At 35.3% G+C, this 17,105-nt stretch overlaps 3 protein-coding genes across 3 annotated transcripts; 1 reads left to right on the forward strand and 2 right to left on the reverse strand.

The window, feature by feature from the left end:
* The first annotated feature begins 2,954 nt into the window (after positions 1-2,954).
* Positions 2,955-9,464, forward strand: LOC129891744 (uncharacterized). The gene is made up of 7 exons (XM_055967205.1): positions 2,955-5,067; positions 6,581-6,671; positions 6,894-7,051; positions 7,704-7,755; positions 7,863-7,945; positions 8,198-8,291; positions 8,458-9,464. The coding sequence occupies exons 1-7, from the start codon at positions 3,361-3,363 to the stop codon at positions 9,063-9,065; spliced, it is 2,793 nt and encodes a 930-aa protein (XP_055823180.1). The 5' UTR covers positions 2,955-3,360; the 3' UTR covers positions 9,066-9,464.
* Positions 9,465-10,270: 806 nt separating this feature from the next.
* LOC129892501 (lanC-like protein GCR2) lies at positions 10,271-12,934 on the reverse strand. Its single transcript, XM_055968083.1, has 6 exons — positions 12,779-12,934; positions 12,310-12,488; positions 12,007-12,118; positions 11,675-11,791; positions 10,967-11,287; positions 10,271-10,783 (listed from the first exon to the last, which is right to left on the reverse strand). The coding sequence occupies exons 1-6, from the start codon at positions 12,932-12,934 to the stop codon at positions 10,445-10,447; spliced, it is 1,224 nt and encodes a 407-aa protein (XP_055824058.1). The 3' UTR covers positions 10,271-10,444.
* Positions 12,935-13,599: 665 nt separating this feature from the next.
* On the reverse strand, positions 13,600-16,859 carry LOC129893240 (lanC-like protein GCL2). The gene is made up of 6 exons (XM_055968743.1): positions 16,284-16,859; positions 16,002-16,180; positions 14,922-15,033; positions 14,729-14,845; positions 14,327-14,638; positions 13,600-14,164 (listed from the first exon to the last, which is right to left on the reverse strand). Exons 1-6 carry the CDS (start codon positions 16,449-16,451, stop codon positions 13,826-13,828), a joined length of 1,227 nt encoding a protein of 408 aa, XP_055824718.1. The 5' UTR covers positions 16,452-16,859; the 3' UTR covers positions 13,600-13,825.
* Between the last annotated feature and the right edge of the window lie 246 nt (positions 16,860-17,105).

The raw sequence follows: 17,105 nt of genomic DNA on the forward strand, positions 1-17,105 counted from the left end.
GATGAACTATCTCTCAATTTTTCAAACTGGATAAATATTGTCAAATAACTATTTTTAGTCTAGTGGGCAACAACTGAGCTAGGATTTTCAAACCACTCCAAAATGACATTTTGGACTCAACAGAATCGACGAAACAACTAATGGGGTTCATCAAAATATTGACCAAAGTCAACACTTGTGAAAAAATCACAAACAAAACACTAGAAGCCACAAAACTCACCCCGAAAGCCTCATGAATCGAACCGAAGGTTAATCTAGATCAAGCTCGATATTTCGAAGCTAATCATCTTGACGGAATTTCAATTCGAGCACGTTCATACACGATTTCTTTCATTTTTGCTCTAGCATTTGAATCAATAATTCCTCAAAAGTCATTGCTACTGATAATATTGATTGAAGTCAAACTTTAACCAAAACTTCAAAGCTAAAAAGCCTGATCGCACAAACTCAAAACGAAAGCCTTGAAATCCAAACCAATCATCTACTCCCTTCAATCCATATTAAGTGAATTTGTGAGACAATACACACATATTAAGAAAAATATTTAAGGACATAATTTGAACCATACTTTTCATTATTGCCCTTTGTAAAATCATAAATATAACTATGTAAGTAGTGTGATTTATCTCCTAGAAAATATAAAATTTGAATAAATGAAAGGGCAAATATAAAAAAAGTTTCAAATATCTATCTTGAACTTTGAACAATTTAATTATTTTAAACTATGAAAAATCACTCAAAAATTTACTTAATATGAAATAGAGGGAGTATATTGCAATAATTAATGTTCATTCAACAATTAGCATGTTTGGATTGTCTTATTTTTAAGTAGCTTATAAGTTGAAAACTGCTTATAATTTTTTTTTAAAAAAGTAGGTGCAGAACAACATTTTTTGTGACTTATAAACTGTTTTCAACTTATAAATTGCTTAAAATAAGTTTATCCAAATAAATCAACTATTTATTGGAGCTTATTTTAAGTATAAAATGACTTTAAGTTAACCAGTCAAACACTCAAAAAAGCTGAAAACAACTAATAAGCAGCTTATAAGTCAATTCAAACCGCTTCAATATGTGTCACTTCACATAATTAATTAAGTTGAATTACTAATAATATACTGTAACAGGTGAATTGATTTTTTCCTGCTAATCATTAAGTGGTTTTAGCTTGCCCGACCAGCCTAATTGGTCTCTTTAAAACTCATCATTGTGTCTGGTACTGTTATTTAAAACTCATCGATCATTTATTTGGGAAAAAACACAACAAAAATAGACAATAATTTTATTTATTTATTTTCCTTTTGCCATTAATTATTCATTCCTCAAATTATTTTACAAGAAATGCTAAAACTACAAATTAGTTATTAATTAATATAAATACTGTAATAAAATACTCATATTAATTATTTTAAAAAGAATGCAAAGTCTAAAGTAAACAAATAAAAATGACTGAAAGAGTAAGAAATTGTGGTTTAATTTATTCACCCTAATAGTTGATTTTTTCATACATTTTATACGTATTTTTATTTTTTATATTCCTTTAGTTAGGTAAACATGCAAAATAAAACAAAATGTAACTAAGCCATATTTTTCCCTTTTTTACTTTGCCTTCACTCTCTGTTTCGAATCTAATATATGGAGTACACACTAAGGATGAAAAGTGACAATATAAGGAGAAGAAATTCCCATACATCAAACCTCAATTTACTGGAATGTTTTCTACAAAGATCCACGAGAATCGTGGTGTAATTATAAATACTTTTTTCATCTTTATAATTCAAAGGTTTTGGATCTGAGCACTAAGTATTATTAGGGAATGTTTTATACCTTATATGAAATTTTACGATATAAATTTAAATTTAATTGAGCCTTAATATAAATATCGAATATTTAGTGAGAAAATAAAAAAGAATACTCTAATAAGAAGATAAACCTTTGAATTATAAATGGTTTAAATGAGTGAAGAACAGTTGTCTTTGAAAGTCTTTATAAACTCACTAAATAATTAATTATATACTACGCTTTTTTATTTTATTTAAAATTATTGTGTTTGGGATGACTTTTTTCTCATATAAATTAATTTTATTGAAAATATGTTATCTCTCGCCAATAATATATACTAGATAACTCTGTCCACTAAAATTAAAACAGATAAAAGGAAAACACTCACTATGCAAGATTCACGCATGAGAAAAATACCAAACTTTTTTTTTTCTCCTCACTTTCAATTGATAAATATTATTGACTCTCGTTAGTTGTTTCCACAAACACGAAGCTTCAGTTTGATCATAGATTTAGGTGTTAAAATTTAAAAATTTGAACTTTTAAATTTGTGATTTGTAGTACTTGAATTGTATTTGGAAATGCAGTTTACTTAGATTTGTTTTTTAAAGTTTTGTACGTGAAAATCCCAAAAATTGCTTTGGACCAATTTCTAAAACTTGAAAATTTTTGAAGACAAATTCTCAAAATCTAATCCAAAATTTATAGCTAAACTGATAGGAGAAAATAAATTTCTAAAATCTAATTCCAAATCTATAGTCCAGTGCTAGCTAAATCAAATACTCTGCAACAAAATCTCTTGTAAATTTTACTATGGCATAGTACATAAATAAATACTTAACCTTGACATCAATTCGTATTCATTGTATATATACATTCAAATGCATCAACTCATTTTTACTATGTCAATTAAATATTTCAACTCACAAAATAATTATCTAAACACCTTTAAAAATTATATGTCAAGTTAGCATTGAGTGTCTACGAGACACAGTAAAAATGAATTTAAATGTTAATTTATTAAGTAAAACTTGATTAAGATATTTATATATACGTTCTTAAAAGTTAAAGTAAGTTAAAGTGTTTAGTTATCGGGCGGAATTTTGTATCATGCCTTTTACTATTATCCATTATCACAACTTACCATTTGTTCCTTAAGAAAACACACACTACCCAACGCTAGAAACCCAATAAAAATGAAGTTTACCATGTTTTTCTCGCAAATAAAAAAAACATCTCCCAAAAACCCCGCACATACCCTTAACAAACACAGCTACTTCACAACTCACCATACGACATCTTCTCCATCTTCTTCCTCTTTCTCCCCCTCTAATGGTCGCCTTCTTTAACCCTCTGTAGAACCCATCATTAGATCTGAAGAAAACTGAAAAAGCTCATTTCAATATTGTCCGATCTCCCCATTTTTTTCATAACGCACACCAAGTGTTTGATTAATTGCTTGTGTGAAGAGAAAATACGGTATTCGTTATAGGATTTGAATTTAAGACCCCCAGTTGGATTAAGCTGGGGGTAATTGTGGGGCATTTTCATTTCCCAGATGGGAATGCCTGTAAGACAATGAGCAAAACCAGAGACGAAGAAGAAGAGGACGACCGATTTCACGACTCTCTTGACCGGTTACTTTCTTCTACTAATACTTCTTGTTCTTCATCTCCTTCTTCTGATAACGAAGAAGACGATATTAAAGATCTTAGTTTCAATTTGGGTTCTCCTAATTATGGTGTTCCGGACACACTTCCGGTTCCAAGGTTCCCCAGGGGTGTATCGAATAACTATGATGTATGGATCTCTGAACCCATCTCCGTTGAAGAACGACGTATTCGACTCCTCAGTCAAATGGGTCTTGCCCGTGATCCTTCTCTTCTCCGCCACAGACCGTCACTCTCACAGTCTGCTGCTGCCGACTACGATGTTGAAGAAAGACCGGAGATTTTCGGCAGATCGGTTTCAGCAAATCATTTGAAGTGTCCACTTGCCGGCGGTGAGGGTATTTCTAATAATATTAATTCCAAAATTAGTTGTATTGAGAGTAATATTTGTGGGATCGTTCGATCAAAATCGGATGGTGATCGCAATTGCTCTAAATGTTGTTGTTCTTCTTCTCATTCAGTTCATAAAAATACCGAAGTTATTTCCTTGAATTCTACTTCCATTTCATCAGTACAAGTAAATATGGCCAATGGGGTTGACGGTATAGTTGTACATAATAACAGAAACCGTAGTAAAAGTCTCTGCGAGGATCTATTTCGTAATGGCAATGGATCCCCGAAGAAGCCACCCACAGGGAAGACGAGAGCTGATTCCACCAACAATGGGACCTGTAATTTGTTGCCGGTACTGGCGAATAATGAGGTGGAGGAAGGGTTAGAATCAAATGGAGATCTCGGAATTGAAGAGCAGGTGTGCACAATCAAGAGTCTTGATGATGGGAAGGAGTTTGTGGTTAATGAAGTTAAGGAAGATGGGACCTTGAAAAAAGTCAAGGAGGTGGGTACAGGAAGGCAGTTGACCATGGAAGAGTTTGAGATTTGTGTTGGGACTTCACCAATTGTTCAAGAACTGATGAGAAGGCAGAATGTAGAGGATGGGAATAAGGATAGTTTGGATGGTAATACAAATGAGGATGGTGAAACTGAACCCAAGTCGAAGAAGAAGGGAAGTTGGCTGAAGAGTATCAAAAATGTGGCTGGCGCTATGACAGGTTATAAGGAGCGGCGGAGCAGTGATGAGAGGGATACATCATCTGAGAAGGGTGGCAGAAGGTCAAGCTCGGCGACGGATGATAGTCAGGATGCTTCTTTTCATGGACCTGAAAGAGTACGGGTTCGGCAGTATGGGAAGTCCTGCAAAGAACTTACAGCACTGTATAAGAGCCAAGAGATACCGGCACATAATGGGGCTATTTGGACCATCAAATTTAGTTTGGATGGGAAGTATCTCGCTAGTGCTGGTGAGGACTGTATAATACATGTTTGGCAGGTTACTGAATCAGAGAGGAAGGGTGACCTATTGCTGGATAAACCAGAAGACGGGAATTTAAATCTTTTGCTTTTGGCAAATGGATCTCCAGAGCCAACTACAATGTCACCAAATGATGGCCAACCGGAGAAGAAAAGAAGAGGAAGGTTGTCTATAAGTCGAAAATCAGGGAGCTTTGACCATGTTTTGGTACCGGAGACTGTTTTTGCACTATCAGAAAAGCCCATCTCTTCATTTCAGGGGCATGTTGATGATGTGCTTGACCTCTCATGGTCCAAGTCTCAGGTTAGCTGACGCTCTTTATTTTCATATTGGGCACTTTCTGGACCCTTGCCTACCCTACAAAAGAATTAAGCTTTCTTTACATTCCTTGATGCTAAACATTTCACCAATATGAGTATGCCATGTGAAGTTATATGTACCGTGTCAAATATCTTTGAATACTACCTATCAAATGACAACATATTTGAACAGTAAGTCCGTAGGAGTACATGGCTTGTAACAGATAAGAAGTGAAAGCTGATTTTTCAATTTGAACACAATAAAGATGATTCTTTTGCTCGATGTCAGCTAGTTTATATTTTATCAATCAGCGTCTCGTCTTCCACTTACCTTCTTTTTCCCCTGAGAACCAATAACATTGATTAAGACTATTAATCCATTTGCCATCGGTTCAAGTGAGGGACAACTAATTCAGGGTTTGAGTGTGTGCTGAAAATAGATTTCAGTCAAGGTGGATCTAGTACTATGCAACGATTCTTACTTTACTATGAAAGATTTGCTGGAGGTATACTAGCATTGGTTCTTCATCTGTTCTGACGGAATGATATCATGGAGTTACTTTTATGTGCGAGTACACAAGAAGATGAAATGAAGAGTCATTTAATCTCTTTATAAGATGATAGACAGTAGCATGGCTTGACACTGGATGTCACTCTAATTTCCCAGGAGCTATCTGAACTTGTTCACGAGTACAAGTTCTGCTTCTTATCTGACCCCTTCTGCTGGAGGGGAAAAAGAATACTCCTATCTTTTACTGTAGTTGCTTTGCCTCACCCATTTGTAAAAGCGGGGTGGCGACCTCGTTTTAAGATAGGATATAGGCAATAAGACTTTAAGCGCACAAATTGATACCATAGAGCAGACCAATGAAGCTTGATTCTATCCCACCATACAGTATCTCACGTTAAGCTTTCCCTAGCTGACTGCCAGTTAGCAACTTCTCAGTTACTTGTTTCTTCTTTGTTTATGACATAAGCAAATATCTTGTAATGTGAATAAATGGCTGTAGTCTAATGGACAGAAGGGTTGATCTGGCTGCTATTTATATCAAATGGCTCATGCTGTTGTGGCTCGTGGTCATTTTTTTTGGTGCTTCATTTAGCTTAATACCTTTTTAAATTCAGCTGTCTAGAGAAATCTGGCAGATTTAGAATGATACAGTATAATCACTTACTTTGCACCATTTCCTTCCTTGGTTCTGAGAATATTATCCAGATGGCAGTAACCAATCCAAAATATATATATTATCTGGATGGCATTTTATGGTTATAGATGCTGGATGATTCTTTAAAGTTGCACAGTTCTTAATAAAAAGATGATTTGTTAAAGTTGCATAATTTAATGGTTTTATTCGATGACTCCTCATATTTTTACTGATAAGTTGGAACCCTTGAAGCATTTGTTCCTGTTGCTTTCTGAAATTTGGGTTGTTGGACTACATGCCATTAGGCTCTTTGGATTAATGTGCTAATTATTGTACTTTTCTCTTACACATTCTATCTCCGTCCTTTCACAGCATTTGCTTTCATCTTCAATGGACAAAACAGTGCGGCTTTGGCATTTGTCTAGCAAGTCTTGTTTGAAGATCTTCTCACATAGTGATTATGGTATGTCTATTGGATCGAGCTTCTCATTTTTTCACTCCCCATTGGCGGGGGGGAGGGGGGGGGGGGTTAGTCTAATGAATATGAATACCAGTGTTCGTTAAGAATCTTAGAAAGAGCAATAATGACCTAGAAATTACTTCAGGTTAGAAAAATGCATACCCTGGAACTTTTTCACTAATTGACTGATTGCTGTGTGCTCTTGATTTCCTTTCTTTGGCACAGTAACCTGCATCCAGTTTAACCCTGTTGATGATAGATACTTTATCAGTGGATCCCTAGATGCTAAGGTTCGCATATGGAGCATTCCAGAGAGGCAAGTTGTTGATTGGAATGATCTGCATGAGATGGTCACTGCCGCTTGCTATACACCAGATGGTCAGGTGAGACTATTTAACATAGTGATGTTAGGTTAAACCAATGGGAATAGGGGAGTGTATCGGTCGGTTCAGTTCGGTTCGGTTTTGAGTATTATCGGTTCGGTTTCTAAATACGTTAAACCGATAACCAAACCAATAAGATATTTGTTATCGATTTTCGGTTTATCGGTTTTTGGTTTAACCAATAAGAAAATACTTTTAAAACAAATATACGATTCCTGGAGCCACCGTCGTAGCAACTGGCAAACCCTTGCCGCTGGACCTAGAGAGGCAAAGCCTAAAGGGTAAATACTAAAATATTAAATACTAAATAGTATGATATAATGATTAACTGATTATATATTTATATTAATATTTTTGTTTGATATTTGTGTATGAGTAAAAAACTAAAAAATTAAATTAGTAAACTATTATAGTCTTAATGAGTTATCGGTTTACCAAATAACCCAATATTATTAAACCAATACTGAACCGATAACCCAATAATTATTTTTTATAAAACCATTAAATAAATAACCCAATAGCAATAAACCAATAATACTTTTTTCGGTTCGCTTTATCGGTTGGTTCAGTTTTTGCACACCCCTATATGAGAAACACTTAGGATTTGGATCCTTCCAAATGTAGTTGCTAAATTTTTAATTGTTGTTTGAAGGGTGCATTTGTTGGTTCATACAAGGGGAATTGTCGTCAATACAACATATCAGGTTTGACTTCTTGTCCCTCATTTTCCCTTGTTCCCCCTCCTTTTTCATTCCCCTCTAGAGGAAAAATAAGCACTCAACATGCTGATATTTTGTGCCTCTATTTTCAGATAATAAATTGCAGCAAAAAGCTCAAATCAATCTGCAGAATAAGAAGAAGAAGGCTCACCAGAAGAAAATTACTGGTTTCCAGGTAATTCTTAATTGATTGCTGTTAGATGCACTTGTTTTTGCCTAAGTTGATCTTAGTACCTCTTTTTTCTCCAAGTATAGTAGTTCAAAAACTCAAAAATATTTTTCCCTTCCCATGTTAACTGGAGGTTATGGGGCATAATGTGTGTATTTCAAATAACCTTAATATGCAACAGATGGAATAGTAGTTTTTGTCTGGTTGACCTTGTAACCTTCGCGAATTCCTTGGTTGCTGATAAATTTAAATGTACAGTTTGTGCCAGGGAGTACATCAGATGTACTTATAACATCTGCAGATTCGAGAATTCGGGTGGTTGATGGTGCTGATCTTGTTCACAAGTTCAAAGGTACATTGAAACTGCTCTAATTACCTTATAAAGCTGGTCAGTTGCTGAATGAAGTTTATAGTTGGTCCCACTTGACCTTGTGAGATGTTTGTCTTCCTGCACAATTTTTCAGCTTTAATTTTTTTTTCCTGCTATCCTAGTATTGAATTAGCACCAACTATGACAGGTTTTCGCAATACAAACAGCCAGATCTCATCCTCTATGACTGCTGATGGTAGATATGTGGTCTGTGCCAGTGAGGACTCGCATGTCTATATCTGGAAATATGAAGGTGATTCTCGGACAAGCAGGAATAGAGGTGTTACCATTACACAGTCATATGAGCATTTCCATTGTCAAGATGTTTCAGTAGCCATTCCTTGGCCTGGCATATCTGATAATTTGAGATTTCCCGATTCCTCCTTAGGGGAACAAAATGGGCATGCTGATCATCTCGATGAGGTTTCCACTGCCAACCATCCTCCTACACCCATTGAAGAGAATGGCACTGAGTGCTCACCGCTTGTATCTGGCTGCAGTAACAGTCCTCTTCATGGGACATTAAGTGGTGCCATGAACAGCTACTTCTTTGATAAATTCTCAGCAACATGGCCTGAGGAAAAACTCTTGTTAGCTACTAAAAATCGTAGCCCTCGTGTCAGTGTGGATGCTAGTGTCGACTTCACCAACGGCTTAAACCAGTTCAAGTCTGCCTGGGGTTTTGTCATTGTAACTGCAGGCCGGAGAGGGGAAATCAGGACTTTCCAAAATTTTGGACTGCCAATCCGGATATAGAGGATGGATCAAACAGGGGAAGTCTTGGAGAGATGATTTGATCGTGATTCCACGTTACACACTGCTACAGCCAAGTTCGCGAATTTTGTACAGATATTGGTGAGATTTGTAATATTAGTGATTTTTCTTTGTTCTTGTGCTTAGTGCCAGTGCATCTGGGACTGGAATAGGAGTCTTGCCTGATTAGGCATTGTGAAAGGGGACAAAAATGGGGGGTTGGGAAATAGTAGATTTATCAGGATATGGTGATAATATAGAAGCCCAAAAAAGAAAAAAATGAAGAAAGGGTTACACCTTCGGTTAGAAACCGATGGTTTTCCTGTAGTCGGAAATTGTAGAGTTTAGAATTGTTTAAAGTGTTTATTGAAATGAAATGAAATTCTTTGAGATTCATTCAAACTTCAAGCGGTCTGTCTATACAAAAAGTCCCTGGAGCTCCAAGTTAATGAATTATTCTTGTCAGTGTTTCTAAGAAATGCATGTTATGAGACCCGACAAATCTGAATGAATTTACGTCGTGCTTTATAATAAAAGTCTTTAGTTTTGATTATCGACCAAGAAGGCATTTTGGTGGGAGGTCGACCACTACATAAGTCGCCATCCATTTGGTATTTGAATTTACGTCGTGCTTTATAATAAAAGTCATTAGTTCTGATTATCGACCAAGAAGGCATTTTGGTGGGAGGTCGACCACTACATAAGTCGCCATCAGTCGTGGAGAGAAGCAAGCTACTCCCCTTCTCGGTTTTCTTAATCCATTCTCAAAATCTCAGACCCCCCATCAACTCGTAAGAGAATGCCGCTGGTAGTTGTGGTTGATTTTAATTCGAGAATTGACAAATTTAAATTTACTCCCCTTCTCAATTTTCTTGATCCATTCTCAAGGTCTCAGACCTCCCTACCAACTCGTAAGAAAACGCCGCTGATAGTTGTGGTTGATTTTGATTCGAGGATTGACAAATCTAAATTTACGTCGTATTTTTCTCAGGAACTCAAAATATTTGATTAAGAACAAGAGAACCTGTCCATCACACCATAACTCTCTGGCTGCCCTTTTTCTCTGTTTATGTGGTATGATAAGACAGTCTTTAATTGATTAAAGTTTTATATAGTATGATGAGACAGACTTTAATTGATTAAAATGGACCCCAAAGAAAAGAAAATCTCTTATCCAAGTACAAGCATTATTCAAAAACCAAAAGAAATGAATGAATTTGTTAACAGAAAGCAAGACAATATCTTACATAAACGATTAGAATATCATCAGTTTCCTTTCTTTTCAACACACTAGCACAAACACCAAAACAAACACCTTACACATGTTAGGTACACAATATCTTACACTATTTCTTGTTTGTTTTCACAGAGGTAAAAAAGTCCTAGAGTTCATAAGCAGGAAATCTAGACTCAGATGGTTCAACAAGATCCAGAAATAGATAAGCCATTCCTCCAATTCCTTCAAACAAAGAGAGAGGATGATCACCCTTGTGCATAATACCTTCAGAGATACAAGTATGAGCTCTGTCATGTAGAAAACAAGCAAATGCTTTTGCTTTGTACAAATACTCCTCTTTGCCTGTTAGCCTGTAAAGTGATAGAAAAACATACGCATTTCCACTTATTCCATGACATATACCAATTCGTTTGAGTAAACCGCGTTTCCACACTACCTCCCCTGCTTCTCTGGCTGCTTCGAGAAATTCTTCATCACCAAAAACCTGAACACAATGTCGTCGAGGTTTCAAGAGTGACCCATTATAACAGTAACGCCATAAAATTATATTTTGTCACATAACTCTACGAGTAATTGAAACTATATGCTACTAGTAGGGTAGCAGACACCTTGTAAAATTAGTAAGCAATGTGACAAAACTTGTTTTTCTTCTAATATATACACTTACCTTAGCTGCTTTTGCAAGGGTAAGAGCAACACCAGGAGCACCATGACACCAATGGACAAGAACATCTGATTCATCTCCTTCACTTGTACGATAATTTCCACTCGAAAATCGATTCTTGATCATGTACCTTAATGTTCCTTTGACATATTCACTTTCATCTTGTTTCAGTTCCATGTCTAGTAGAACATTCACAACACCAGCTAATCCATGGGCAGCTCCCCAGTACCTTTTCCCTCTCGACTCGTACATTAGAGGGGATTTTAAATTTTCTAATTTCGACAGTTTTCTACCTGACTTGATGAGTTCATTCACAATTGCTCTCTGTATAACAAAATTTGAATACCAAAGTTATAGTAATTCCTTTGATGTTAATTAAAGGAGAAAATAACAAAAAATGGTCCCTTGTATTCTAGAGTAAATTCAAAGTAGTCCCTCGGATATACTCCTGAACAGTTTTAATCCATTAAGTTTGTCAAATGTTAACGCTTTTGGTGTCCGTCAAATATATACCAACATACAATGTCAATGTCTGTTATATTTAAGGGACTACTTTGAAACTACACCATACATAAAGGACCAAAATTGCTTAGGAATATATTTAAGGGACTACTTTGAAACTACACTAAACATAAAGGACCATTTTAGTCATTTTCTCTTAATTAAGGAATATATTGAGGAGTTAAATTTGGTACTAATAAATTTGTTTACCATTTGGGAGATGGATATTGTGCCTTTGCCAAGATGTTTATTTAAGAAAGAACATGCCCATAAGTACCCTGCTCTGCCATAAAACAAGTCATCTCCAAGATCTATTGGAAGTTTAATCTGGAAAACAATCAAATCACAAAATTAATTACGCGGAACATAAATATATGAGTATATAATATGCGTGGGTGAAGAATTTAAATTATATAACATCATTAGTATAAGACAATTCGTACAACCATCAGGTCACATTTATCTGCTCGCCTTTTAAATAAAAAAAAATATTGAATCCCATCAAGAGAGAAAAAAGCGAAAAGGCGAAAAAGTTTGGATACCTCCTTGAATTTGGTCAGAAATTTCTGACATAACTGATCATCAGCATTATTCTTTGCAACAACAGCACCAAGAGCATAAATACCTGCGTGCCCGCCTATAAATGTAGGTGGCCTGCATATATTTAACCAAATCTATGTTCAAACACCTACTAAATTCCTACTAAATTCCGAACACATAATTTCATAATTTAAATTTCGAATTCGAAAAGTCCACGTGCTCTAATAGTACCATGACGAATTATGATCTTATTTAAATCTTAAAATATCAAAAAAGCATATTTTTATTTACTTAATTAAACGTACCCTGAACCATCGCAAGCGGCGTCACAAGCCTGAATAATATTAGAGCAAAGTGCAAGATCATCGTTGTTTCGAGTAATTTGGTATGATTTAAATAGCAAATAAGCAGTCCCTAAAGTTCCAGTGTAGAGTCTGTAGTCATTTACACGTCTTCCTTTTGCTGCCCATGTCTCCCTCACAACCTTATTTATGAAAAATTATAGTTACTAACACATAAAAATTAATGAATTCAAATGCACACAACCTCATAAATCAAGCAAGTTCGATTTCTCAAATAGTGATGCAAGATAATATTATTAGTAAAATAACTATCTGAAAAATCAACTGCGAAGCAAAACATATTAAATTTAGAATCCAATAACTCAAATGGTCAGTAATTCAATAGCATTTGAATTTATAAAATTTAAATTCTGAATCCGCTCAGTGTTATGTATTATGTCAATAAATAAAAGTAGTAGTTAAAAGAAAATACTTCATCTTTGAGGTTGATGGCATCTTGTTTGAGCCTTTGAGAAATAGTGTCATAAGGAAGAGAAAGAAGTTTGGAGAGAGAGTCTTTTGCATTTTCAGGTGCGAATTCTTCAATTGAAAAGTCAGGCATTTCATTAGGGTAGTAACGTTCTGCCATCTTTCTGTTTTTTTTTTTTTGGATCAAATTCCGTGACACTAAAAAAAGTGTATTTGTGTAGAATGATGGTATGGATTGAACATATATATAGTAAACTTTAAGAGTTATCTGGATGATAAGATGCATTTTTATTTTTTTTTGGAGACTTGTAGAAGCTAGTAAGATAAGTACAAGAAGAAGCAAGAATGCACCGCTAGTTTTTGCATCTCTACTTTCAAAAAACATTTTATATGATCAAACTGTGTCGTATAATTTATTTGTGTAAAGAATTTTTACCTTATGATGTACTTCGCTCGTTCCAATTTATACAACGTTGTTTGATTTGAAATCTCAAGTTATATGACGTTGATTATTTTGACATGAAATTTAGAAAAAAATAAAATTTTTTAAAATTTATGTCTAAAGTTAGTCATAGATATTTGTGTGACTATAAATTATTTTATTAAAAATGAAATAGACATTTTAAAGTTAAATTATTAGAGTAGTATATATAAATGGATTATTCTTTTGTTTTTTTAAAAAATATATATAAATTGAGATAGAAAAAATATTCGTTATGGAAACTGAGGTGGAATTTATATAATATTAGGCTTTTCTATCTTAATAACTAATTTTTGAGGTATGATTTTTTAGAGATTGTATCAATGCTATCAAAGCCATCCACGGAGGTGCAATTTTTGCTATTTCTGGCTAGCTATTTGAAGTTCAGTTTCTGCCTTGCAAGTTTGGTAAAGGGAACATGCAAGAAATGTAATAGAAAACACAAGCTGATTCTACATCAATGCATCATCAGCAACCTGGAAATGATAGGTTGTTTATGATACATCCGCCTTACATAAAAGATTTACATAGCTGATTTTACAATCTACAGCGTATTCTGTATGTACAGAACTAGAGATCATAAGCAGGGAACCTCGTTTCCATTGGATCTGTCATATCGAGAAATAGACAAGCCATTCCTCCGATTCCTTCAAACAATGAGTATGGGCGATCACCTCCGTGCATAACTCCCTCTGATATGAGTGTTTGAGCTCTAGCGTGCAGAAAGCACGCAAAGGCCTTTGCCTTGTACAAGTACTCAACTTTACCTGTCAAACGATATAGTGAAAGAAATACATAGGAATTCCCACTAATACCGTGACATATTCCAACTCGTTTGAGTAAGCCCCGATTCCAAATCACCTCAGCAGCTTCTGCAGCTGCCAATAGAAACTCGTCATTGCTGAAAACCTGAAAAATTATGACAATGATGAGCAGAAAACCTTTCCAGGATCACGGATTTCCTCTCATGTGACAATGAGGATTGAGGAGTTGTAGTAACTATTAAAAACTAGCATCGAGATTACTCTGTTTACTGGAAGTTATTAAGAAAGTATCGAGATTACTCCATACCTTAGCTGCTTTGATAAGAGTAAGGGCAACACCTGGAGCACCATGACACCAATGCACAAGTCGGTCAGATTCACTTCCTTCACTTGAGGGGTAATTTCCACTGGGAAAACGATTTCGGATCATATAACGAAGTGTGGCCTTCACATCCTCGACCTCGTCTGCTTTCAGTTCCATGTCCATAAGTACATGCATTATCCCAGCTAGCCCATGAGCAGCACCCCAGTATCTTTTCCCATGCCATTCATACATTAGAGGACATCTTCCTTTTCCCATTTTTCGTCCGGAGTTTATAACCTCAGCAACAACTGCTCGCTGCATAAAAAAATTTCAAAGAAATTAAGAGTCATTCATAGTGGGGCAGCATAAGACGTCGAAGGTGATTGAATTTGTGAAGTTTCTTACAATTCGGGTCGGAGATATTGTTTCACTACCAATAGTTTTGTTTAAGAATGAACAAGCCCACAAGAAACCAGCTCTCCCATACAACAACTCATTTGGAAGATCTTTAGGAAGCTCAATCTGCATTTGCAGATAGATAATGAGAAGACAATTGACATCAACAGAAAAAACTCCATGTGGAACAATGAAAAGGAACCTCTTTGAATTTTGTCAGATAGTGGTCACACAACTGTTCATCCCCACTGTGTTTAGCCACAACTGCACCAAGAGAATAAACACCAGCCTGTCCACATATAAAAGTCACACGCCTGCAGTTTCACAAATTAGAGTTCAACTTTCCTCGTGTATTGTACCTAATAAAAGATGTTTCTATGTGGGAGATCATGAAACAGAAACTTCGATTGGGTTGTCTGGTCCGATCATTTGACTAGTGCTGACTCGAAAATTCTATTAAACCAATCAGCATGACTGAGGAGAAAAAGAAAAAAAATGCAGAACACCACCAAGTAGGCCAAATCAAAAACCAGAAAAAAATTAAACACACGAGGAGAGAAGCTAAATCCTTTTTTTATCAATAGAAGTACTAGTGAATCATAAGCAAATTTGCTCTGTAAAACTTGTGACACCAAAAGCCTTTACCACCACCATCGCCACCGCATCCACAATTAATCTACAAGGGATCCTACCAACTATTAAAGGTATACTCCCATCTGATTGGAGACTAGGTTACTTCATGGTTTTTCCTATCCCATACAATATTCACCACTGTATTTATATTTACAGATTACTTAATAATAGAGACAACGATATAGTAAAACTAATATAGAAAATTTAACTTGAAATTAGAACTAAGACTATAAAGAAACAGGTAATGGCTTTTCCTAATAATAGTCAACATATGTATCAATTTCCTTCAACTTCTTCACCTTCTATTTCCTTACTTTCTATTTCACCCACTCTGCATTAGAATATCATGCAGCCATTTGATGAATTATTTAGAAGATTTCCAGTCATATACTAGCTATTTAAACCTCAATATGTCTTCTTGCCAATCGTAGAGAACAATGAAGCTTCATAGGGTCTTTTTTATCCAGGTGCAAGTAGTCCGCATTTTCATATACATGTCTATTTTTAAGATGACTTCTCATGCAGGCTTATTAAAACCACAAGATATGTTCATAAACCAAAAAAAAGTTCTCATCTTTCTTCAGACAACACAAATCAAATTTAAGCTCAAATCACAGGAACAAAGGAAAATTTTGCAGAGAGAGGGTACCCAGAACCACGGGAAGCAGAGTCGCAAGCCTTGATAATATCAGAACAGAGAGCAAGATCATTCTTGTCACGAGTAACATGGTAAGCTTTAAATAACAAAAAAGCAGTTCCCAAAGCTCCAGTATAAATTGTATAGTCACTCACACTTCCCCCTTTACATACCCATGTTTCCTTCACAATCTGAAGCATAAGAAAATTAAAATTAGATAGAAAAAAAAAAGAAACAGGGAATTTACACAAACATCTGGCAGGCACTCTATACTACTTAGAGAGAAGTGAGTACCGTTTCTTTGAGATCAAAAGCAACCCTTTTGAGCTTCTCACAAACAGTACCATAAGGCAAATATAGAAGCTCCGACAGTGGATCTTTTGCTCCTTCAAGAAACGATTCTTTAATTGTAGTTTCATCGACGAAACTAGGCATGGTGTTCGGAAAGAAACGATCTGCCATCTCTTCAATAGTCTAGTTTCTGATTAATGAGTTTCTTTTTCTTGGATTACAAACTATGTGTGTGGATCGATTGGAAACTGGGTTCATTTGTTACAGTTTTTTGTACACCTCAAGTTCGAGTAATCAATCAAATTCTGGGTCTGGTGGATCCTCTGCCGGAATAAATTCTGGAAACAGCGAGAGCTCTGGTGGTTCTCAGAAGACTGAACAGGGAAAGTCTATTTCGGGTAGTGTAAGTTCTTTTCTTTATTCACAAACATATACTCTCTCCGTCCACTCCACTGTGCTAAAAATAAATGCCTACCTTACTTGTTCAGTTTAAAAAATAAAGATATAATTTTTCACTTAATTTCTAATTCATTCTTATTATTAACTACTTATACGTAGACGCAGATCCACAATTTAAGCACTGCACCCACTACAATATGCTAACGTCGTGCACAAAATTGATACAAAATAAGAACTTGGAAATTAGTGTGTGTATATATATGCCTATACATGTCAATATGTCATGTATGTATGCATATTGAGTCTGAAGGTAGTAGTGTCTTCTGAAAATCTGCAGACTAACACTTGCATCTTGGCTATGTTATTTGTTATGTTTTGGCAAAAGTTATATTTTGATCATATAAAGCTGCTGTTATTTGTTGAATT

The sequence above is a fragment of the Solanum dulcamara genome, chromosome 6, assembly GCF_947179165.1.
Source record: "Solanum dulcamara chromosome 6, daSolDulc1.2, whole genome shotgun sequence".
In the NCBI taxonomy this organism is placed as follows: domain Eukaryota; kingdom Viridiplantae; phylum Streptophyta; class Magnoliopsida; order Solanales; family Solanaceae; genus Solanum; species Solanum dulcamara.